The sequence below is a fragment of the Anomaloglossus baeobatrachus genome, chromosome 3 (assembly GCF_048569485.1).
Source record: "Anomaloglossus baeobatrachus isolate aAnoBae1 chromosome 3, aAnoBae1.hap1, whole genome shotgun sequence".
NCBI lineage: Eukaryota > Metazoa > Chordata > Amphibia > Anura > Aromobatidae > Anomaloglossus > Anomaloglossus baeobatrachus.
This window is the reverse complement of record NC_134355.1, coordinates 654,638,662-654,663,911: the sequence shown is the minus strand read 5'-3', so window position 1 is coordinate 654,663,911 and position 25,250 is coordinate 654,638,662. Positions and strand designations below refer to the sequence as shown.

The 25,250-nt window shown below is 42.4% G+C and overlaps 1 protein-coding gene across 3 annotated transcripts in view; it reads right to left on the bottom strand.

Annotated features, from left to right (window-relative positions):
* The window catches only part of LOC142296985 (adhesion G protein-coupled receptor F5-like), a 316,164-nt gene that overhangs the window by 109,132 nt on the left and 181,782 nt on the right, over window positions 1–25,250 (bottom strand). For 2 of the 3 annotated variants that reach the window (XM_075341170.1, XM_075341172.1), the window contains exons 2-3: window positions 23,533–23,658; window positions 11,825–11,897 (exon numbers count right to left, since the gene is read on the bottom strand). In XM_075341170.1, coding sequence (XP_075197285.1) covers window positions 11,825–11,897; window positions 23,533–23,637 — 178 coding nt within the window. In that variant the 5' untranslated portion in view covers window positions 23,638–23,658. Of the gene's footprint in view, window positions 1–3,799; window positions 4,566–11,824; window positions 11,898–23,532; window positions 23,659–25,250 lie in introns of those variants that run through there. The other variant, XM_075341171.1, reaches the window with a different exon arrangement.

The following is a 25,250-nucleotide window of genomic DNA, read 5'->3' as shown; positions in this document are numbered from 1 at the left end:
TAGGGGGCTCCAGACTACACATCCAGACTGCTGTTATAGGGGGCTCCAGACTACACATCCAGACTGCTGTTATAGGGGGCTCCAGACTACACATCCAGACTGCTGTTATAGGGGGCACCAGACTTCACATCCAGACTGCTGATATAGGGGGCTCCAGACTACACATCCAGACTGCTGTTATAGGGGCTCCAGACTACACATCCAGACTGCTGTTATAGGGGGCTCCAGACTACACATCCAGACTGCTGTTATAGGGGGCTCCAGACTACACATCCAGACTGCTGTTATAGGGGGCTCCAGACTACACATCCAGACTGCTGTTATAGGGGGCACCAGACTTCACATCCAGACTGCTGATATAGGGGGCTCCAGACTACATATCCAGACTGCTGTTAAAGGGGCTCCAGATTACACATCCAGACTGCTGTTATAGGGGGCTCCAGACTACACATCCAGATTGCTGTTATAGGGGGCTCCAGACTACACATCCAGACTGCTGTTATAGGGGGCTCCAGACTACACATCCAGACTGCTGTTATAGGGGGCTCCAGACTACACATCCAGATTGCTGTTATAGGGGGCTCCAGACTACACATCCAGACTGCTGTTATAGGGGGCTCCTGACTACACATCCAGACTGCTGTTATAGGAGCTCCAGACTACTCATCCAGACTGCTGTTATAGGGGGCTCCTGACTACACATCCAGACTGCTGTTATAGGGGGCTCCTGACTACACATCCAGACTGCTGTTATAGGGGGCTCCAGACTACACATCCAGATTGCTGTTATAGGGGGCTCCAGACTACACATCCAGATTGCTGTTATAGGGGGCTCCAGACTACACATCCAGACTGCTGTTATAGGAGCTCCAGACTACACATCCAGACTGCTGTTATAGGGGGCTCCTGACTACACATCCAGACTGCTGTTATAGGGGGCTCCAGATTACACATCCAGACTGCTGTTATAGGGGGCTCCAGACTACACATCCAGATTGCTGTTATAGGGGGCTCCAGACTACACATCCAGACTGCTGTTATAGGGGGCTCCTGACTACACATCCAGACTGCTGTTATAGGAGCTCCAGACTACTCATCCAGACTGCTGTTATAGGGGGCTCCTGACTACACATCCAGACTGCTGTTATAGGGGGCTCCTGACTACACATCCAGACTGCTGTTATAGGGGGCTCCAGACTACACATCCAGATTGCTGTTATAGGGGGCTCCAGACTACACATCCAGATTGCTGTTATAGGGGGCTCCAGACTACACATCCAGACTGCTGTTATAGGAGCTCCAGACTACACATCCAGACTGCTGTTATAGGGGGCTCCTGACTACACATTCAGACTGCTGTTATAGGGGGCTCCTGACTATACATCCAGACTGCTGTTATAGGGGGCTCCAGATTGCTGTTATAGGGGGCTCCAGACTACACATCCAGACTGCTGTTATAGGGGGCTCCAGACTACACATCCAGACTGCTGTTAAAGGGGCTCCAGACTACACATCCAGACTGCTGTTATAGGGGGCTCCAGACTACACATCCAGACTGCTGTTATAGGGGGCTCCAGACTACTCATCCAGACTGCTGTTATAGGGGGCTCCAGACTACACATCCAGACTGCTGTTATAGGGGGCTCCAGACTACACATCCAGACTGCTGTTATAGGAGCTCCAGACTACACATCCAGACTGCTGTTATAGGAGCTCCAGACTACACATCCAGACTGCTGTTATAGGGGGCTCCTGACTACACATTCAGACTGCTGTTATAGGGGGCTCCAAAATACACATCCAGACTGCTGTTATAGGGGGCTCCAGAATACACATCCAGGATGGAGACATATACCAGGATGGGGCTATGATGGGGACATATACCAGGATGGGGCTATGATGGAGACATATACCAGGATGGGGCTATGATGGAGACATATACCAGGATGAGGCTATGATGGGGAACTATATATACCAGTATGGGGCTATGATGGGAACATATATACCAGGATGGAGCCATGTATACCAGGATATAACCAGGACGGGGGTCATACACCAGGATGGGGCAATGTTAGGTAACTATATCAGGAAGAGGCCATGATTGAGACATATACCAGGATGAGGCCATGATAGAGATATATATACCATGATACACATCCAGACTTCTGTTTTAGGGGTCTCCAGACTACACATCCAGACTTCTGTTTTAGGGGTCTCCAGACTACACATCCAGACTGCTGTTATAGGGGGCTCCAGACTGCTGTTATAGGGGGCTCCAGACTGCTGTTATAGGGGGTGGGGTCTCTAATATATAATGTAAAGATCAATCTCCTCCTTCTGGACTTTCTGTGCCTCCTTGTAAATCTTTCACTTAGTGGTAGAGGTTACAAGCAGTGAATGATCTTTATAACAATAAATCTTAGTGAATGATTGATTGTCTACATGAGGCTTTGTTTTTGTTTAGTGGAACTACCCGAGCCGGATCAGCGAGGAAATGCCGCAATAATCAACCCGAGGGAATTAAATATTTGTTCAGATGAGGAAGTCATGTTCAGGAGACAAAGAGCCAAGTATCAGTGGTAATAGAGAGATCACCGAACAATGACTGATCCAATTGTAGTGACACAAGGCCACGAGGAGATGGACTCACGTGACTACAGAGAAAGGCCGAGCACAGAGCGTATACAGGAGGAGAATACAGGACACAGGCAGCTCATATCTATAATCTATCCCTCTATCTATCTATCTATCTATCTATCTATCTATCTATCTATCTATCTATCCCTCTGTCTATCTATCCTTCTATCTATCTATCTATCTATCTATCCTTCTATCTATCTATCTATCTATCCTTCTATCTATCTAGCTATCTATCTATCCTTCTATCTATCCTTCTATCTATCCTTCTATCTATCTATCTATCTATCCTCTATCTATCTATCCCTCTATCTATCTATCCCTCTATCTATCTATCTATCTATCTATCCCTCTATCTATCCCTCTATCTATCCCTCTATCTATCTATCTATCTATCTATCCCTCTATCTATCTATCCCTCTATCTATCCCTCTATCTATCCATCTATCTATCTATCTATCTATCTATCCCTCTATCTATCTATCTATCCCTCTATCTATCCCTCTATCCATCTATCTATCTATCTATCCCTCTATCTATCCCTCTATCTATCCCTCTATCTATCCCTCTATCTATCTATCCCTCTATCTATCTATCTATCTATCTATCCCTCTATCTATCCCTCTATGTATCTATCTATCTATCCCTCTATCTATCTATCTACCGTATTTTTCGCTTTATAAGACGCACTTTTCCTCCCCAAATTTTGGGAGGAAAATGGGGGGTGCGTCTTATAAAGCGGTAGCGGGGGGGGGGGGGTCCTGTCTGAGGCGATCGGGCGGGTGCCTGTGGCTGCATGCAAGCGCCCGGGTACCTGTACTTGCATGCAGCGGCAGCCGGGTACCCGTGGCTGTGTACGGGCGGCAGCGGGTGCTGTGTGGGGTCGGCAGCCAGGTACCTGTGCTTGCATGCGGTGGCAGACGGGTACCCATGGCTGTGTGCGGGCGGCAGCCGGGTGCTGTGTGCGAGCGGCAGTCGGGTGCCCGTGCAGGTACTCGGCTGCCGCCCTCACACAGTCACCCATCTGCCGCCCGCACACAGCCATGGGTACCCGGCTGCCACCGCACGCAAGCACAGGTACCCGGCGGCTTGTACGCGGGGTGGGCGGGCAGCCTGCTGGCTGCCACTCTGTGCATGCGGGGCGGGCGGCTGTGCAGCTTACCAGTTGTCCGCGGTCCCACTTTCAAATGATGGCGCCGGTGGAGCTCTTGGATGAGAGCTCCATCTGCGCACGCGCTGCTCCGGGAGTCAGCGCGTGCGCAGATGGAGCCCTTGGATGAGAGCTCCATCTGCGCATGCGTCGCTCCGGGCGCCATTACTTGAATCGGGACCGCGGACACACTCCACCACTGAGCCGTCGCCGCCGCTCCCACTACTGAGCCGCCGCTGCCACCACTGAACCGGGACCGCGGACACACGCCACCACTGAGCAGTCCCTGCCGCTGCCACCACTGAGCAGTTGCCGCCGCTCCCACCACTGAGCCGCCGCCGCCGCTGCCACCACTGAACCGGGACCGCGGACACACGCCACCACTGAGCAGTCCCTGCCGCTGCCACCACTGAGCAGTCCCTGCCGCTGCCACCACTGAGCAGTCCCTGCCGCTGCCACCACTGAGCAGTTGCCGCCGCCGCTGCCACCACTGAACCGGGACCGCGGACACTCACTGCACCGGCCTGCTGCACGGCTCACACGCCACGGCTGCTGCCGCCACCACGGACCCCACGGATCCTGCCACCGCGGACGCCACCGCGCCTGCAACCACGGCACCTGCAACCACGGACCCCGCTGCCACTGACCTGCCGCGCCTGCCAGCACAACCTGTGCCTCCTGTGACCCCGCTTCACCACCACTGCTGCCCCCCTCCGGTAAGAGAACACCGGAGTATAAGACGGACCCCATTTTTCTTTTTTTTACCTTTTTTATGTCTAAGTTTGGGGTGCGTCTTATATTCCGGTGCGTCTTATAAAGCGAAAAATACGGTATCTATCTATCTATCTATCTATCCCTCTATCTATCTATCCCTCTATCCCTCTATCCATCTATCTATCTATCCCTCTATCTATCTATCTATCTATCTATCCCTCTATCAATCCCTCTATCTATCTATCCCTCTATCTATCTATCTATCCCTCTATCTATCTATCCCTCTATCTATCTATCTATCCCTCTATCTATCCCTCTATCTATCCCTCTATCTATCTATCTATCTATCTATCTATCTATCTATCTATCCCTCTATCTATCTATCCCTCTATCTATCTATCTATCCCTCTATCTATCCCTCTATCTATCCCTCTATCTATCCCTCTATCTATCCCTCTATCTATCTATCTATCCCTCTATCTATCTATCTATCTATCCCTCTATCTATCTATCCCTCTATCTATCTATCTATCCCTCTATCTATCCCTCTATCTATCTATCCCTCTATCTATCTATCTATCTATCTATCTATCTATCCCTCTATCTATCTATCTATCTATCCCTCTATCTATCTATCTATCTATCTATCTATCCCTCTATCTATCTATCTATCCCTCTATCTATCCCTCTATCCCTCTATCTATCCCTCTATCTATCTATCCCTCTATCTATCTATCTATCTATCCCTCTATCTATCCCTCTATCTATCCCTCTATCTATCCCTCTATCTATCCCTCTATCTATCCCTCTATCTATCCCTCTATCTATCCCTCTATCTATCCCTCTATCTATCCCTCTATCTATCCATCTATCTATCTATCGATCTATCTATCTATCCCTCTATCTATCTATCTATCTATCTATCTATCTATCTATCTATCTATCTATCTATCTATCTATCTATCCCTCTATCTATCTATCCATCTATCTATCTATCCATCTATCTATCTATCTATCCCTCTATCTATCCCTCTATCTATCTATCTATCTATCCCTCTATCCCTCTATCTATCTATCTATCTATCTATCTATCTATCTATCTATCTATCCCTCTATCTATCCCTCTATCTATCTATCTATCTATCCCTCTATCCCTCTATCTATCTATCTATCTATCTATCTATCTATCTATCTATCCCTCTATCTATCCCTCTATCCCTCTATCTATACTGTGTGTATAGTGATATCCATCCCATGTAATCCTGTAATGCGCAGTTCATGGTTTGTTACTTTCTATGTAAATAGTACTTAGTGAATATAACAGAACACAATGTGCACAGAGACCCGGCCATAAACCTGTAATAAAGCGTGGAGTGGATCTCCCGCTGCCATTGGATGAGCGCTATCTTCATTTCTCCCACCATGTCTCTCTGTAGGTTCCCGTCCCGCTGCCCCATCCCCGCCCACAGCACAACCTGAAGGACCCGCACATACAGGACATGTCGCCCTCCAAATGTCCTTTGTTGTGGCACTTGTCCAATAAACTATATAACAAATATGGAGTCTATGAAATTGTGATAAATAGGCATGTTACAGGCAATAATAGAGGAGGGCGGCTGAGATGATAACGTCTCCAGGCTGTCCCTGTGCTGGGGTTGTGGTCTTTCTGTAAGTTGTGGTTCTCTTGCAGTCTGTAGCTGGTTTCTACAATCGTTTTCTGGTATATACCTTCTATGTTCACAATCCTCCAGGACCAGCAATCCCCATACATATATATTGAACAAAATATATAAACGTAACACTTTTGTTTTTGCTTTCATTTTTCATGAAATGAACTCGAAGACCTTGTCGATGTACAAAAAAGTCCTTATTATCTCTATTATTGTTCACAAATTTGTCTAAATTTGTGTTACTGATCACTTCTCTCTCAACAAGATAATCCATCCACATCACAGGTGTGGCATATCAAGATGCTGACTAGACAGTATGATTATTGCACAGGTGTGCCTTAGGCTGACCAGTGTGATTACTGCCCCGGTGTGCCTTAGGCTGGCCTGCATGATTATTTCATAAGTGTGCCTTAGGCTGACCAGCATGATTATTGCACAGGTGTACCTTTCACTGGTCTGCATGATTATTGCACAGTTGTGCCTTAAGCTGGCCTGCATGATTATTGCACAGGTGTGCCTTTGGCTGGGCAGTATGATTATTGCACAAGTGTGCCTTAGGCTGGCCTGCATAATTACTGCATAGGTGCGCCATAGGCTGGCCTGCATGATTATTGCACAGGTGTGCCTTTGGCTGGGCAGTATGATTATTGCACAAGTGTGCCTTAGGCTGGCCTGCATAATTACTGCATAGGTGCGCCATAGGCTGGCCAGCATGATTATTGCACAGGTGTGCCTTAGACTGGCTAGCATGATTATTTCCCCGAATGTGTCTTAGGCTGGCCAGCATGATTATTACACAGGTGTGCCTTAGGCTTGCCAGCATGCAGCCAGAATGATTATTGCATAGGTGTGCCTTAGGCTGGCCAGCATGATTATTGTAAAGGTGTGCCTTTGCTGGCCAGCATGATTGTTGCATAGGTTTGCCTTAGGCTGGCCAGCGTGATTATTGCATAGGTGTGCCTTAGGCTGGCCAGCATGATTATTCCACAGGTGTGTTAGTGAACAATATTTGAGAGAAAAAGGTCATTTTTGTACATAGAACAACTCTTAGATCTTTGAGTTCAACTCATGGGAGTAATAACAAAAGTTTTACATTTTTTAAGGGTCACAAATGTGGCAATTTTAATTTCATATTTCACACATGAGGAGCACAAAGGGGGACAGTTATTTTTTAAAAGGTATACGATTACTTTGAAGCAGGGAACTCAAATGAGTACATTAATTTGTACTGGTGGTTAGTGGGGGGCACAAATTGGGGTCAAATAGGAACGTAAAAGGCCCAGAATTTCAGTGTGACTGAATATTAACGGTGGCTCAGTGGTTAGCACTACAGCCTTGCAGCGCTGGGGTCCTGGGTTCTAGTCCCACTAAGGACAACATCTGCAAGAAGTTTGTATGTTCTCCCCGTGTTTGTGTGGGTTTCCACCTACACTCCAAAGACAGACAGATAGGGATTTTAGAATGTGAGCCCCAATGGGGACAGTGTTGCCAATGTATGTAAAGTGCTGTGGACTTAATAGCGCTATGTAAATGAATAAATATTATTATTATTATATTAAAATACAGTGGATATACCCCCCTACTATAGCTGCACACCGCCCTCAGCTCCCGAGTAACTTATACCCCCGCCTGCTGCTGATTCGGTTTTATATAGGTGTTTATACAGCTAAGTATGTCATCAGCTCGGCCAATATTTGCTTTCTGTGCACCACTAATTTCTTTTCTTTTGTTTATACTTTGTCTGAGTAGTTTTTGTAGTACTATACAAATAAGGAACCTCCTCTGCCACAACCTGTGTACCACATTTCTAATACTAGATTTAACACATGAATAATACTCAGATAATGAAGAAATGATCGAGTTTCCCAACTTTTAAACAAAAATAAACTTTACAAAAGTTCTAAAAGTGTCTAATAATCTTTGGTCCCCATTCATCATTTGCGTTTTTTTGTTGTTAAGTGACTTTTCTATCTTCTATTGTCACATTCATTGCTGATTTTCACTCCAAATTCTTCAAAACGGGAGAGCAAATTTTCCATAAAATTCAAGAATGTTCTTTTTTCTTATGTTTTACTTTTATTTTAAATATAATAAAATAGCGACTTTAAGGCTAAAAACAAATCTGAATTAGGAAAACCATGGCCACATTGTCAAAAAATAATAAAAAAAAAATAAAAATAAAGAAAATCGAAATAAATAAATAAATAAATAAATTCATAAATAAATAAATAATAATATAATAAAATAAAAAATAAAGTTAAACTTAAAATACACGCTAAAAAATAATGAATAAATCGCAAAGAAAAAAGTCACCATAAGCAACATTTTTACAACAAAAAAGGTGCAAAGAAAATTATAAATTGGGGCCAAGGAGTCCAATTAATCATTTGAGTTTTATTTTCATTAATTTTCTTTTTTTGTGTTGTGAAATGTGTTGACGTTTTTCTGCCAAATTATTCAAAGTGATGCACGTGGTTTATGAATTTAGCCCAAAATTAAAAAATGCTCTCTATTTTTTTTCCTACTTTTTTTTGCATAAAAAGTCACATGTTCCGCTAACATGCCACAAAATTTGCACTATGTATCACTCCAGGAAGGGGGAGTGGAGTATTTTTGTTCAAAAGTTTTAGGACTTCTTAACACCTCAAAACCTCAAACTCACCCACAAACAAAAAAAAAACATAAGTAGACACTAGAGATGAGCAGACCCGTGAAAGTTTGGACGGACTTTAAATAAAAGTTTGGTTTGGGACCTGGACTGGACTCGAACTTGACCTCTGAAAAATACGGGGGATTCCACTCCATTTTTTTAAATTATTGAAATAAATAGTTGATAAAAATTAGTGTCGCAGGCGGAGGAGGGGACGCTGCGCTCTCCCACTGCTCGGGTCTGGCTTGCTGCTGCTGCTGCTCGGTGGCTCGAGCGATGGGCCGGATCCCGGGGACTCGAGCGGCGCTCCTCGCCCGTGAGTGAAAAGGGGGTGGTTTGGTTTTTAGGGGTATTGTCCGTGATGCCACCCACGGTTGTGGTGATTTTAGTGACACCACCGCTGCTCTGAACGGGGATCCTGGGAGCGGTGACAGGGAGCAGCTTTGTTGTTAATTCTCCCCTCCGTGGGTAGGGGGTTGGTTGTCCCGGGGCCCGGTGATGGGTTAGGGATGGATGACAGGCGGGTTGCGGGGCCTGATGAGGTGCAGGGTCGCGGGGGCAGCGCTGTGCCGCACGGCACGGTGGTACTCACTCAGCCCAATGATGAGGACACAGTTCACGGTAAAGCAAGCGGCTGGATGGACGGGTCCCTCGGATGGCTGCGGTGTTGTTGCTCCCGGCAGGTTAGCGGTGACTGTCTTTTCCCTGCACCTACGCTGTCTGTACGGTTCCAATGGGTTCCCACCGGTAACCCACTCCCCGGCTTGGATATGGGCCGGAGGAGCCCCTTTTGCCCGCAGGCGCTGGCCCTGAGAAATGGTTGCCTTGGCGGTGGTGGTGTCTCCCTCACTCGGTTGGACTGTTGCCTTCTGCCGGGACTTGACTGTTTGGAAACCCAGGAGGTCCCCTTCACTAACGGATTCGGCAAATTCATGGCGACTCCTAGCCTTGCTGGGGTCCGAAAAGCCCCTGCCACTGGTGCTGGCTTCTCTTTGCGTACCCGTCCGGTACCGCCGGGCCACCACCCGTCCACGGTCCTTACGGTAGACTCCAATCGGCCACTCCTGCAGATGGTCACCACCGTCTGCCAACCTTGCTGTCTCGCCCGGGCCACACACCCGGACGCTGTCAGTCAGTTGCTCTGTTACTACACTTTCCTCCTTCCACTTTCACTGTCCAAGACTAGACTCCTTCACTTTCTCCACTCAACTGTCTGTTTTCCCGCCTCCAGGACTTTGAACTCCTCGGTGGGCTGGACCAACTGCCTGGCCCACCCCCTGGTGTGATCATCAGCCCCTGGAGGAAGGCAACAAGGGTTTTGTGTCTGACCTTGATGTGCCTGCTGGGAGTGTGGGGTGTTGTGGTGTTGTTCTCTGTGGCCCCTGGCTTGTCCAGGGCGACACAATAGCGCTGGATCCCCCTATTTTTGATAACCAGCGCAGGTAAAGCAGACAGTTGTGGGCTGCAACCCTCTGCTGTCAGCTTTATCTTGGCTGATTATCGAAAATAGGGGGGATCCCGCGTTTTTTTTATAATTTATTTATTTCAATAATTTAAAAAAATGAAGTGGGATCCCCCCTATTTTTGATAACCAGCCAATATAAAGCTGAGAGCTGAGGATTGCACCCCACAGATGTCTGTTTTACCTGGGCAAATTATGAAAAATAGGGGGGATCTCACGTCATTTTTTTGTATTCATTGTTCACAGCACTAGACAGGTAACTTCCGCATGCAATAAAGCTTGTTGATTAGATGAGCTAGAGCCTTTCAACAAACTTTATTAGCATACAAACAGCACCCGAACTCCAAACTTGGGCAAAGACTTTTTTTTATGTCCGTGTTTAGGTCTGAACTATGGACACCCGGTGTCCGGCACAAACCATTGAACTTTACCATCTGGGTTCACTCATCCCTAGTGGACACGTATAAAATAGACTTAAAAAAAAGAGCAAACTAAAAAAACAATATGGCACAAATGAAAAACAGGCAAAAAGCATCAAAATATGAGAATATGTCCCTTACCACTACACATATAGTTACAGTTAGTTAGTTGCTTGTGGTCGTAACCATGGATACCTAAGGTCTGCAATGCCCTGAACATGAGGTAAGGGACATAGTGAATCAGGAGACCTATACTACATTTCTAATTGGACGTATTTGCTAATATTATTACACCCACTACATATTGGGATAGGAACTTAGTGATGGAAATACCCCTTTAGGGCTACGGAAAGGCACCTGTTAACACAGAGAGTGCACTTCTCTAAAGGGGTTACTTAATGGGTAACATTGCAAATTGTTTCTAAAATAAAGAAATTTTGCAATTTACCTCTTAAGAAAAATCCTCTCCTTTCCCAAAAATTGAGGGGTTTTTAATTCAATGGTGTGCTGCTTGTTGCCAAGCTTCACCCACTTACCAGCGCCACTCTGAAATGGGCTGGGTGTGAGCATCTTACATTCCAACATTCCTTATGAGCCCCCGAGCAGGCCTTTCTGGAGAGTAGATCAGCCATGCCTCTGGCCCGAACTGTCAATCTTCAGGTATGCTCCGCCCCCTGGCAAGCAGGAAGGAGGAAGGAAGTGGAGCGGTGCGCTCCTGAAGACAGGAACTGTTCTGGAGCTAGTTAGAAGGGCTTGTCTCAGACGGCAAAAAGATCTCCTATCCATGTGCACTATTAGGGTATATGAAAGAGGGTTCCCTTCTTGAGAAAGAATAGAGAGGTGCTCCCGATTTGCTGGATGAATGGCCGCCATGTAATACTACATTTCTCCTGTAGTGGCCGCTGCAGAGAAAATGCAAAGCTAGGACCCGATCAGCTGATTGCCCTGTCCGCCATGTTTCTAAAGGGGTTATTTCTGATAAGACAACCCACGAAATAGTGAAATTATTGGATTATTGTTATTTGGGCACCCAATTATATACACCATTTGAGAACTATACAATGTTAGCAGAGCTTGTATATACTCAGTTCTTAGAGAAGTGTAATAACAATGATACATTACTGGTTGCTCGTTTTCTTCTTGACAAACTTCTTTCTAGAACTGTTTCAGATTCAATTTCATGGTCTCCGTGAAGCTGTAATGAAAACACAATGGTAACTTATTATTACATGCATCAGGTGTAAGCCATATATCAGAGATGTAGCCTGAGGCTTTACTACAAAACCTATCCCATCCCAGCCATCATGTGAGATCTCATTCTCAATTTACAGGTGTTTATTTTGGTTTCTCACTGTACCCATTTTGTGTAATTTTGGGGACTAGGTCTTGATTGACACTCACCTGCACCATTTGCACTTCTCTGCTATATTTGGTGTCATAGGGTTACTCAGTTGTCACATGTGGGGCTACAGTAAGAAACATTAATTGCCTCCACTAGGGAAATTGAGCAACAAACAGTGGATTGTCTGAGTAATGCAGGACCAATTAATAATTATAATTTTTATTCATTTATATAGCGCTATTAATTCCACAGCACTTTATATACATTGGCAACACTGTCCCCATTAGAGCTCACAATCTAGAGTCCCTATCTGTATGTCTTTTGAGTGTGGGAGGAAACCGGAGAACCCGGAGGAAACCCACGCAAACACGGGGAGAACATACAAACTCCTTGCAGATAGTGTCCTTGGTGGGATTTGAACCCAGGACCCCAGCGCTGCAAGACTGCAGTGCTAACCACTGAGCCACCGTGCCACCCAGGACAGGTAAGACCTGTGTCTCAACTGACACAGGAGTGGAATCATAAGCACGCATATCTCCATAAGCAAAGGAGAAAGGCTGTGACATGAGAAGAATAAAATCTTCTCTATAGCTAAATAAGAACAATTTATTATTTTCTCCAGCCCTAGTCGTCGATGCTTAATCATCCTAAAAGATTTATTTCTTCTCCTGTGTCTCAACTGACAGAGGAGCTGAATTGTAAGCACACATACCTCCGTAAACAAAGGAGAAAGGCTTGGACATGAGAAGAAATAAATCTTCTTCATGACTAACTGAGCACAAAGTATTATTTTTTCCAGCCTCAGTCTTCAGTGCGTAATCAGCCTAAAAGATGTATTTCTTCTCCTGTGTCTCAATGGCAGAGGAGCTGAGTTGTAAGCACACATACCTCCGTAAGCAAAGGAGAAAGGCTGTGACATGAGAAGAATTAAATCTAAAGCAAAAAGAGCAAAAAGGATTATTTTCTCCAGCCCTAGTCCTCAGGTGCTTAATCAGCCTAGAAGATTTATTTCTTCTCCTGTGTCTCAACTGACAGAGGAGCTGAATCGTAAGCACCCATACGTCCATAAGCAAAGGAGAAAGGCTGTGACATGAGATGAAATAAATCTTCTCCATGGCTAACTGAGCACAAAGGATTCTTTTCTCCAGCCTCAGTCCTTTCTTCTTAATCAACCTAGAAGGTTTATTTCTTCTCCTGTATCTCAACTGACAGAGGAGCTGAATCGTTAGCACCCAAACTTCCATAAGCAAAGGAGAAAGGCTGTGACATGAGAAGGTATATATCTTCTCCATGGCTAACTGAGCACAAAGGATTCTTTTCTTGAGCTCTAGTCCTCAGCCTAGAAGATGTATTTCTTCTCACGTGACAGCCCTTCTCCTCAGCTTAAAAAGGTATGTGTGCTTATGATACAGCTCACCTGTCAGTTGACACACAAGTCTCTGGAACTGATTTTCTTCACACTATAGTCCAACCTAAGACATGACTAGGATGGGCTGCCATTTGAATTACATGACGGGGGCCATTTTATTCTAAAATAAGCCCTTTAAGTCTGCTGGGAACTAGAAGAATATGTGTTTGCTATAGGATTTCTACAAGACTAAAGCAGGCTTTACACGCTACGATATTGTTAATGAATTATCATCGGGGTCATGGTGTTTGTGACGCACATCCGGCGTCATTAACGATATCGCAGTGTGTGACACTTATGAGTAACTTTAAACGATCGCAAAAGCGGTCAAAATCGTTTGCCGTGGAGAGGTCGTCCTGAAACAAAAAAAATCGCTTATTAACGATGTTGTTCCTCGTTCCTGCGGCACCACACATCGCTGTGTGTGACACCGCAGGAGCGACGAACATCTCCTTACCTGCCTCCACCGGCAATGCGGAAGGAAGGAGGTGGGCGGGATGTTACGTCCCGCTTATCTCCGCCCCTCCGCTTCTATTGGATGCCTGCCGTGTGACGTTGCTGTGACGCCGCACAAACCGCCCCCTTAGAATGGCAGTTCGCCGGCCAGTGCAACGTCGCAGAGCAGGTATGTGCGTGTGACGGGTGTAAGCGAGGTCGTGTCGCACAACCAACGGGGGCGGGTACAATCGCTTGCGATCTCGCTGGCGAGATCACAGCGTGTAAAGCCCGCTTAAGTGTTTCAGGATCATACAGAAAATTAACTTTGTTCATGGGAAAACCCCTTCAATCTATAGTCTATTTAAAGCCATCAATCTCTAAGACCTTTCGGATTAGTGTCACGGCCCTAGGTGTCCAGTGGAATGCAGTGACGCATGTAATGGTACTTCTGTGAGTCACAGTCTTATCTCAGAAATGTGTAGACCAAGTTTCATATGACGTCTATACAGTCTGTATTGGCCCAATAACTGAATAGGATAACTGAAGTGAGCACTAATATATATATATATATATATGAGTGCAAGCCAAAAATACATACTATATATAAGAATAAGGCTGCACATCAAACTTAGATAATGGTATAATGCCTCAAGCATATGGAAAAATATTGGAATATACAATGAAAAATGCTACTTGCTAATTTGAACATGTGAATAATGAATTGCATACCTGCCATGAATATTAGGAAAAAGGAGATATTTAGCAATCGCATTGATCAATGTAACTGAGCCCCAAGGCCTCGTCAAGGCATATCTCTATATTGGGGTCCCTAGCTCTGTGACCCTAACTGTGTGTCATCTCATTGCAATTAAAAACTGCTATGGGTGGAGAGGGGTAACTAAGGACTTTCTTATATAGGAGATGGAAAAAACATGGCCGAAAGGGGCGGAGCTGTGTTCACATTCAGAAAAAAACAAGTTGTAGTTGTTTTTTTTTTCTGAATGTGAACACAGCTCCGCCCCTTTCGGCCATGTTTTTTCCATCTCCTATATAAGAAAGTCCTTAGTTACCCCTCTCCACCCATAGCAGTTTTTAATTGCAATGAGATGACACACAGTTAGGGTCACAGAGCTAGGGACCCCAATATAGAGATATGCCTTGACGAGGCCTTGGGGCTCAGTTACATTGATCAATGCGATTGCTAAATATCTCCTTTTTCCTAATATTCATGGCAGGTATGCAATTCATTATTCACATGTTCAAATTAGCAAGTAGCATTTTTCATTGTATATTCCAATATTTTTCCATATGCTTGAGGCATTATACCATTATCTAAGTTTGATGTGCAGCCTTATTCTTATATATAGTATGTATTTTTGGCTTGCACTCATATATATATATATTAGTGCTCACTTCAGTTATCCTATTCAGTTATATGTTGTTTTTTTCTGAATGTGAACACAGCTCCGCCCCTTTCGGCCATGTTTTTTCCATCTCCTATATAAGAAAGTCCTTAGTTACCCCTCTCCACCCATAGCAGTTTTTAATTGCAATGAGATGACACACAGTTAGGGTCACAGAGCTAGGGACCCCAATATAGAGATATGCCTTGACGAGGCCTTGGGGCTCAGTTACATTGATCAATGCGATTGCTAAATATCTCCTTTTTCCTAATATTCATGGCAGGTATGCAATTCATTATTCACATGTTCAAATTAGCAAGTAGCATTTTTCATTGTATATTCCAATATTTTTCCATATGCTTGAGGCATTATACCATTATCTAAGTTTGATGTGCAGCCTTATTCTTATATATAGTATGTATTTTTGGCTTGCACTCATATATATATATATATATATATTAGTGCTCACTTCAGTTATCCTATTCAGTTATATGTTGTTTTTTTCTGAATGTGAACACAGCTCCGCCCCTTTCGGCCATGTTTTTTCCATCTCCTATATAAGAAAGTCCTTAGTTACCCCTCTCCACCCATAGCAGTTTTTAATTGCAATGAGGTGACACACAGTTAGGGTCACAGAGCTAGGGACCCCAATATAGAGATATGCCTTGACGAGGCCTTGGGGCTCAGTTACATTGATCAATGCGATTGCTAAATATCTCCTTTTTCCTAATATTCATGGCAGGTATGCAATTCATTATTCACATGTTCAAATTAGCAAGTAGCATTTTTCATTGTATATTCCAATATTTTTCCAAATGCTTGAGGCATTATACCATTATCTAAGTTTAATGTGCAGCCTTATTCTTATATATAGTATGTATTTTTGGCTTGCACTCATATATATATATATATATATTAGTGCTCACTTCAGTTATCCTATTTTGTTTTTTTCTGAATGTGAACACAGCTCCGCCCCTTTCGGCCATGTTTTTTCCATCTCCTATATAAGAAAGTCCTTAGTTACCCCTCTCCACCCATAGCAGTTTTTAATTGCAATGAGATGACACACAGTTAGGCTGGGGCCACACGGGGATTACTGCGATCCCCTTGCATGAGACTCGGCTGGTGCTGGCAGTACAGCAGAGCCGAGTGTCATGCCTGTGTCCTTGCAACTGAGGTCCGTTCGTGCGAGCAGACCTCAGCTGCGGGGGGCGGGCTGGCACTCAGGAGGGGAGGGAGGGATTTCTCTCCCTCTCTCCTGCGTAGTCAGCTATAGCCATTCTCGCATTGCACTGGCAGTACACCGATGTACCGCGAGTGCAGTGCGATTTTTCTCTCGCCCCATTCACTTGAATGGGTGCGAGAGAAAGAGTCTCGGATTACAATCGCAGCATGCTGCGATTGTTTTCTCAGTCCGATTAGGGCTGAGAAAATAATCGCCCATGTGTGCTGACACACAGGCTAGAATTGGTCCGAGGGGAATGCGATGTTTTATCGCACTCCACTCGCACCGATTTTCTCGCCGTGTGGCTTAGCCCTTAGGGTCACAGAGCTAGGGACCCCAATATAGAGATATGCCTTGACGAGGCCTTGGGGCTCAGTTACATTGATCAATGCGATTGCTAAATATCTCCTTTTTCCTAATATTCATGGCAGGTATGCAATTCATTATTCACATGTTCAAATTAGCAAGTAGCATTTTTCATTGTATATTCCAATATTTTTCCATATGCTTGAGGCATTATACCATTATCTAAGTTTGATGTATTGGCCCAATAGCTGTGAAGAGAGTTCCCTGGTCAGGAGTGTACATGTGAGAATCCATTTGGTAAAGTAATAGAAAAACAAGCAATTTAAATTTTTTTTGAACATTATTTTAAATCTTAATTCATATAATATATAGGGTAAGTAAATAATATGTGATCCAAATATAATCTTAGGATTGGTCTTCAGATTGTTTTCACACCTACCCTCCATGATCTACTCTACTTCTGGATGTTATGACCGTCTATCCTGGTTACAATAGGTTTGCTCACTCAACACAACTTTTGTTCATATGTCTTACCAGGGCTTATGGCCACCAAAAAAGTAAGGCTGCTGCCTAAAAAAGCCACTCTATTATCTAGAAGATTATGTGTTGAACAGATACCCACTGAAATAAAAATGTGAACTATAGAAATATTGGGTTAACAGTACCTTCACATAGTGATAAGGCTTGATCACCAAGGATCAAGGAGTTAGATAAGCCTTCACCCCCAAGGTTCAAGGAGCCAGATAAGACTTGATCACCAAGGTTCAGGGAGCCACATAATGCTTGATCACCAAGGTTCAAGAAGTCAGATAAGCCTTCACCCCCAATGTTCAAGGAGCCAGATAAGACTTGATCACCAAGGTTCAAGGAGCTAGATGATAACACTTGATCACAAATGTAAAAGGGGTTAGATAAGACTTGATCACCATGGTTCAAAGAGCCAGATAAAACTTTATCACCAAGGTTCAAGGTTCAGATAAGAACTTGATCACCAAGGTTTAAGGAGCTAGATAAGACTTGATCACCCAGGTTCAAGGTACCAGATAAGAGCTTGATCACCAAAGGTTTAAGGAGCTAGAGAAGACTTCATCACCAAGGGTCAATGAGCCAGATAAAATTTGATCAACAAGGGTCAATGAGCCAGATAAGACTTGATCACCAAGGTTCAAGGAGCTATATAAGACTTCATTACCAAGGTTCAAAGAGCCAGATTAGACTTGATCAAAATGAGGCAAAGAGCCAGATAAGATGTGATCACCAAGGTTCAAGAAGTCAGATAAGACTTGATCACTAAGGTTCAAGGTGCCAGACAAGACTTGATCACCAAGGTTCAAGGAGCCAGATAAAACTTGATCACCAAGGTTCAAGGGGCCAGATAAGATCCTGATCACCAAGGTTCAAAGAGTCAGATAAGACTTGATCACTTAGGTTCAAGGTGCCAGATAAGACTTAATCAAAATGGGGCAAAGAGCCAGATAAGACTTTATCACCAAGTTTTAAGGAGCCAGGTAAAACTTGAAAAAACTTGATCTCTAAGGTCGGCTTTGCACGTTGCGACATCGCACGTGCGATGTCGGTGGGGTCAAATTGAAAGTGACGCACATCCGGCGTCACTTTCGACATCATACTGTGTAAATGCTAGATGATACGATTAACGAGCGCAAAAATGTCGTTATCGTATCATCGTTGCATTCACCGACATTTCCATAATGCCGGTGCCGCGACAGGTACGATGTTATTCGTCGTTCCTGCAGCAGCACACATCGCTGTGTATGAAGCCGCAGGAGCGAGGAACATCTCCTTACCTGCCGCAGGCGGCTATGCGGAAGGAAGGAGGTGGGCGGGATGTTTACATCCTGCTCATCTCCGCCCCTCCGCCGCTATTGGCCGCCTGCCGTGTGACATCGCTATGACACCGCACGAGCCGCCCCCTTAGGAAGGAGGCGGGTCGCCGGCCAGAGCGACGGTCGCAGGGCAGGTGAGTGCATGTGAAGCTGGAGTAGCGAAAATTATCACTATCACACGATATCGTACCTGCGACGGGGGGCGGGGACTATCGCGTGCGACATCGCAGCATCGGCTTGCGATGTTGCAACGTGCAAAGCCTGCCTAAGGTTCAAGGTGTCAGATAAGATCAAATACGACCTGATCACCAAGGTTCAAGAAGCCAGATAAGACTTGATCACCAAGGTTCCAGGTGGCAGATAAGAAATTGATCACCAAGGTTCAAGGAGACAGATAAGACTTGCTCACCAAGGTTCAAGGGGCTAGAGGAGGATAGCCCATGGAGGATAGCCCATGCAGGTTTTTAAAACAAGAAGGATAGGACCTACATATGGCCCATACACAATTGCAGTGCCCCAGGTTGGGGTTGCAGATTTTTCAATGTCTAACATGTCCTCAAGGAACGTAGAAGTTTGCTTAGGTGAAAGCACCTAACCCCATTTACAGAAGATTGCAAACCCCCAAAGCATAAGAATCCAAAAATATCTCATCAACAATCTCCAAAAAATGTTGACTTTTCCCTTAGAGCGTTGTATCCTGATCAAACACAGATCCTAAATCCAAATAGTAAAGTTTAATTTTACTCTCAGAGCGTGATAACCAAAGGATAGTGACGTTCCTTGTAGACTTGGAGGCGGGAAGTGAAGAATAAAAACAAACAAAATTCTGTTCCGTTAGTAAAGAGCTAAGAAACTCAAATTTCTTGTTCCATAGCAAGTTAATTATTGCGGGTTTGCTTGGGGTTATATGACATACGCGTCCAAACCTAGACCAAACACTGAGGATAAGTGATTCTTCGCGTCACCATTCTTCTACCCTTATATAGAGAAATCTGAGGTTTCAGCTACTTTTCCGGTGAGAGGGCCAAACCAATTGTTCAATTTAATTAAATTAGCTACTTTGAAGAAAACAAGAGTCGATCTGTGACTGTGAGCCTGAAGAGGTTTGGCAGGTGAATTACATATAAGTGAAAACAGTCTGGAGATTTGTCACATTTTGATATGAAGTATTATAGTAGTTATATTCTTGTACATAGGGGCAGTATTATAGTAATTATATTCTTGTACATAGGAACAGTATTATAGTAGTTATATTCTTGTACATAGGGGCAGTATTATAGTAGTTATATTCTTGTACATAGGGGGCAGTATTATAGTAGTTATATTCTTGTATATAGGGGCAGTATTATAGTAGTTATATTCTTGTACATAGGAACAGTATTATAGTAGTTATATTCTTGTACATAGGGGCAGTATTATAGTAGTTATATTCTTGTACATAGGGGGCAGTATTATAGTAGTTATATTCTTGTATATAGGGGCAGTATTATAGTAGTTATATTCTTGTACATAGGGGGCAGTATTATAGTAGTTATATTCTTGTACATAGGGGCAGTATTATAGTAGTTATATTCTTGTACATAAGAGCAGTATTATAGTAGTTATATTCTTGTACATAGGGGGCAGTATTATAGTAGTTATATTCTTGTACATAGGGGGCAGTATTATAGTAGTTATATTCTTGTACATAGGAGCAGTATTATAGTAGTTATATTCTTGTACATAGGGACAGTATTATAGTAGTTATATTCTTGTACATAGGAGCAGTATTATAGTAGTTATATTCTAATACATAGGGGGCAGTATTATAGTAGTTATATTCTAATACATAGGAGCAGTATTATAGTAGTTATATTCTTGTACATAGGAGCAGTATTATAGTAGTTATATTCTTGTACATAGGAGCAGTATTATAGTAGTTATATTCTAATACATAGGGGGCAGTATTATAGTAGTTATATTCTTGTACATAGGGGGCAGTATTATAGTAGTTATATTCTTGTACATAGAGGCAGTATTATAGTAGTTATATTCTTGTACATAGGAGCAGTATTATAGCAGTTATATTCTTGTACATAGGGACAGTATTATAGTAGTTATATTCTTGTACATAGGGGCAGTATTATAGTAGTTATATTCTTGTACATAGGGGCAGTATTATAGTAGTTATATTTTTGTACATAGGAGCAGTATTATAGTAGTTATATTCTTGTACATAGGAGCAGTATTATAGTAGTTATATTCTTGTACATAGGGGCAGTATTATAGTAGTTATATTCTTGTACATAGGGGCAGTATTATAGTAGTTATATTCTTGTACATAGGGGGCAGTATTATAGTAGTTATATTCTTGTATATAGGGGCAGTATTATAGTAGTTATATTCTTGTACATAAGAGCAGTATTATAGTAGTTATATTCTTGTACATAGGGGGCAGTATTATAGTAGTTATATTCTTGTACATAGGAGCAGTATTATAGTAGTTATATTCTTGTACATAGAGGCAGTATTATAGTAGTTATATTCTTGTACATAGGAGCAGTATTATAGTAGTTATATTCTAATACATAGGGGGCAGTATTATAGTAGTTATATTCTTGTACATAGGGGGCAGTATTATAGTAGTTATATTCTTGTACATAGGGGGCAGTATTATAGTAGTTATATTCTTGTACATAAGAGCAGTATTATAGTAGTTATATTCTTGTACATAGGAGCAGTATTATAGCAGTTATATTCTTGTACATAGGGACAGTATTATAGTAGTTATATTCTTGTACATAGGGGCAGTATTATAGTAGTTATATTCTTGTACATAGGGGCAGTATTATAGTAGTTATATTTTTGTACATAGGAGCAGTATTATAGTAGTTATATTCTTGTACATAGGAGCAGTATTATAGTAGTTATATTCTTGTATATAGATAGGGGCAGTATTATAGTAGTTATATTTTTGTACATAGGGGCAGTATTATAATAGTTATATTCTTGTACATAGAGGGCAGTATTATAGTAGTTATATTCTTGTACATAGAGGGCAGTATTATAGTAGTTATATTCTTGTACATAGAGGGCAGTATTATAGTAGTTATATTTTTGTACATAGGGGCAGTATTATAGTAGTTATATTCTTGTACATAGAGGGCAGTATTATAGTAGTTATATTCTTGTACATAGAGGGCAGTATTATAGTAGTTATATTCTTGTACATAGGGGCAGTATTATAATAGTTATTTTGTTGTTCATAGGGGAGCAGTATTATAGTAGTTATATTTTTGTACATAAGGGCAGTATTATAGTAGTTATATTCTTGTACATAGGAGCAGTATTATAGTAGTTATATTCTTGTACATAGGGGCAGTATTATAATAGTTATATTCTTGTACATAGGAGCAGTATTAGAGTAGTTATTCTTGTACATGGGGGCAGTATTATAGTAGTTATATTCTTGTACATAGGGGCAGTATTATAGTAGTTATATTCTTGTACATAGGGGGCAGTATTATAGTAGTTATATTCTTGTACATAGGGGGCAGTATTATAGTAGTTATATTCTTGCACATAGGGGTCAGTATTATAATAGTTATATTCTTGTACATAGAGGGCAGTATTATAGTAGTTATATTCTTGTACATAGGGGCAGTATTATAATAGTTATTTTGTTGTTCATAGGGGAGCAGTATTATAGTAGTTATATTTTTGTACATAAGGGCAGTATTATAGTAGTTATATTCTTGTACATAGGAGCAGTATTATAGTAGTTATATTCTTGTACATAGGGGCAGTATTATAATAGTTATATTCTTGTAAATAGGGGCAGTATTATAGTAGTTATATTCTTGTACATGGGGGCAGTATTATAGTAGTTATATTCTTGTACATAGGGGCAGTATTATAGTAGTTATATTCTTGCACATAGGGGTCAGTATTATAATAGTTATATTCTTGTGCATAGAGGGCAGTATTATAGTAGTTATATTCTTGTACATAGAGGGCAGTATTATAATAGTTATATTCTTGTACATAAGGACAGTATTATAGTAGTTATATTCTTGTACATAGGGGGCAGTATTATAGTAGTTATATTCTTGTACATAGGGGCAGTATTATAGTAGTTATATACTGGTATATAGAGGCAGTATTATAGTAGTTATATTCTTGTACATAAGGGGCAGTATTATAGTAGTTATATTCTTGCACATAGGGGCAATATTATAGTAGTTATATTCTTGTACATAGGGGCAGTATTATAGTAGTTATATACTGGTATATAGAGGCAGTATTATAGTAGTTATATTCTTGTACATAAGGGGCAGTATTATAGTAGTTATATTCTTGCACATAGGGGCAATATTATAGTAGTTATATTCTTGCACATAGGGGCAATATTATAGTAGTTATATTCTTGTACATAGGGGCAGTATTATAGTAGTTATATACTGGTATATAGAGGCAGTATTATAGTAGTTATATTCTTGTACATAAGGGGCAGTATTATAGTAGTTATATTCTTGCACATAGGGGCAATATTATAGTAGTTATATTCTTGCACATAGGGGCAATATTATAGTAGTTATATTCTTGTACATAGGGGCAGTATTATAGTAGTTATATACTGGTATATAGAGGCAGTATTATAGTAGTTATATTCTTGTACATAAGGGGCAGTATTATAGTAGTTATATTCTTGCACATAGGGGCAATATTATAGTAGTTATATTCTTGTACATAGGGGCAGCATTATAGTAGTTATATTCTTGTACATAGGAGCAGTATTATAGTAGTTATATTCTTGTACATAGGGGCAGTATTATAATAGTTATATTCTTGCACATAGGGGCAGTATTATAGCAGTCACACTCACCATGCTGGACAGTAGTGATGACAGGTCCCATGACTCTGCAGTCTCTTCGGTTGCTGTTACCCAACAAGACACCAGCAAAAAAGTAATTATCCAGTGTAGACGCATCTTGTTCCTGTCGCTGTGAATCTGCAAATAAAAGGCACAAAGTTCAGTTGTTGGTATACAGGAGAAGAGGTTTTGCACCTGTAGCTGTAATCAAAGAGATCTGGAATATATTGAATTTGCAGAGCGGCTGAATGACCCCAAATGAGGATATACTGCTATCTATAAGAAGGACGTGGCCAGCAGTATGGTGGAATAATGCCGCAGTTATGTCCTGTACGTTATTCTTTTCTTTTGTTACAGATATTTTCTTTATTGACCCAATGTACATACATTATCCAGCATGCATGATTTAGTTTTTAACGAATTTTGACCCCCTTCCCCCCAATAATGCATGAATTGCCCGTGTCTGCCCCTCGGCTCCTGATTATTATGACCTGTTTTTGTCACAGCTTTATTTTACATTTGTTATGCGTCATAAATTAAACTAACATAATAAAGCATCTTCTGTTTTGACATGATTACTGCTTTTGCACAATAAAAAAAAAACAGTTTAAAGGGAATCTGTCACCACATTGTTGCAATGTAATCTGAGAGCAGCATGATGTAGGGGCAGATTCCTTGATTCCAGTGATGTGTGGTCTGAATGCTTTTATATATATATATATATATATATATATATATATATATATATATATATATATATATATATATATATATATATATATATATTGAGTTTTTTCTGCTTCAGATCTAGCAGTGCTCTGAATTCTGAGCACTGTATAACCCCGAGCACACCACTGATTGGCAGCTTTCTGTGACACGTCAGGTACAAAATGACTCCTGATGAGTGGCGCAACACAGAGGGAACACCAGGGTAGCAATAAAACAGATGGCCCTGGCGCTAGGGAGAGAGGAACAGGGTCACCTCCTAACACTCACCTGAAACTGATGCCTGCACTCCCCAACATCCCAAAACAGGTCCTTCCCCCGTGCGCCGTCACGTGCCTAGGCCTTCGATGGCCCTGAACTCAGCCTGACTACTGAAGGCCAGAGATATGCTAGTCTCACCACTGCAATAAGACAGCACAAGGCATAAGGAAGGCAAGACAAACAGGTGTGGAATAACACACCAAATAACACTCCACAGCTTGTCCAGCAGGAACTTCTCAGCTGCAACAGAAGCAACACCTCAGCTTCTCCAAAGACAGGCTCCTTCAGAGTGGACAGCATAGGTATGAGCTAGAGCCGGCATATTGAGAAGTGAGCAGTGGATACATATAGCAGAAAGTAGTGGCTACAGCTGTTAGAAAACTGCAGGGTAGAAATAAACCTTAACCACTTCAGTACCGGATGGAATTAAATACTCTCCAACTCAGGGTAAATGACGAGCTAGCACTAAAATGGATCTGTGATCCACAATACACTGTGACCTTCTTTTCCCAGATCAACCCGAGATCACATCAGGCTGTGACACACTCATGACAACTGTGCACAAGGAGAAAGCTGCCAATCAGAAGTGGGGGGTGGGGTTATACAGAGCAGAAGGACTACATGGCACGATACACCTAGTCCTGTAGTAATAAGCTTCTGCTGATTTAATACAGGTCAGTAAGTGACACATCACTGGAATCAGGCTCTCAGCACTTACATCTTACTGCTCTCAAATTACATAA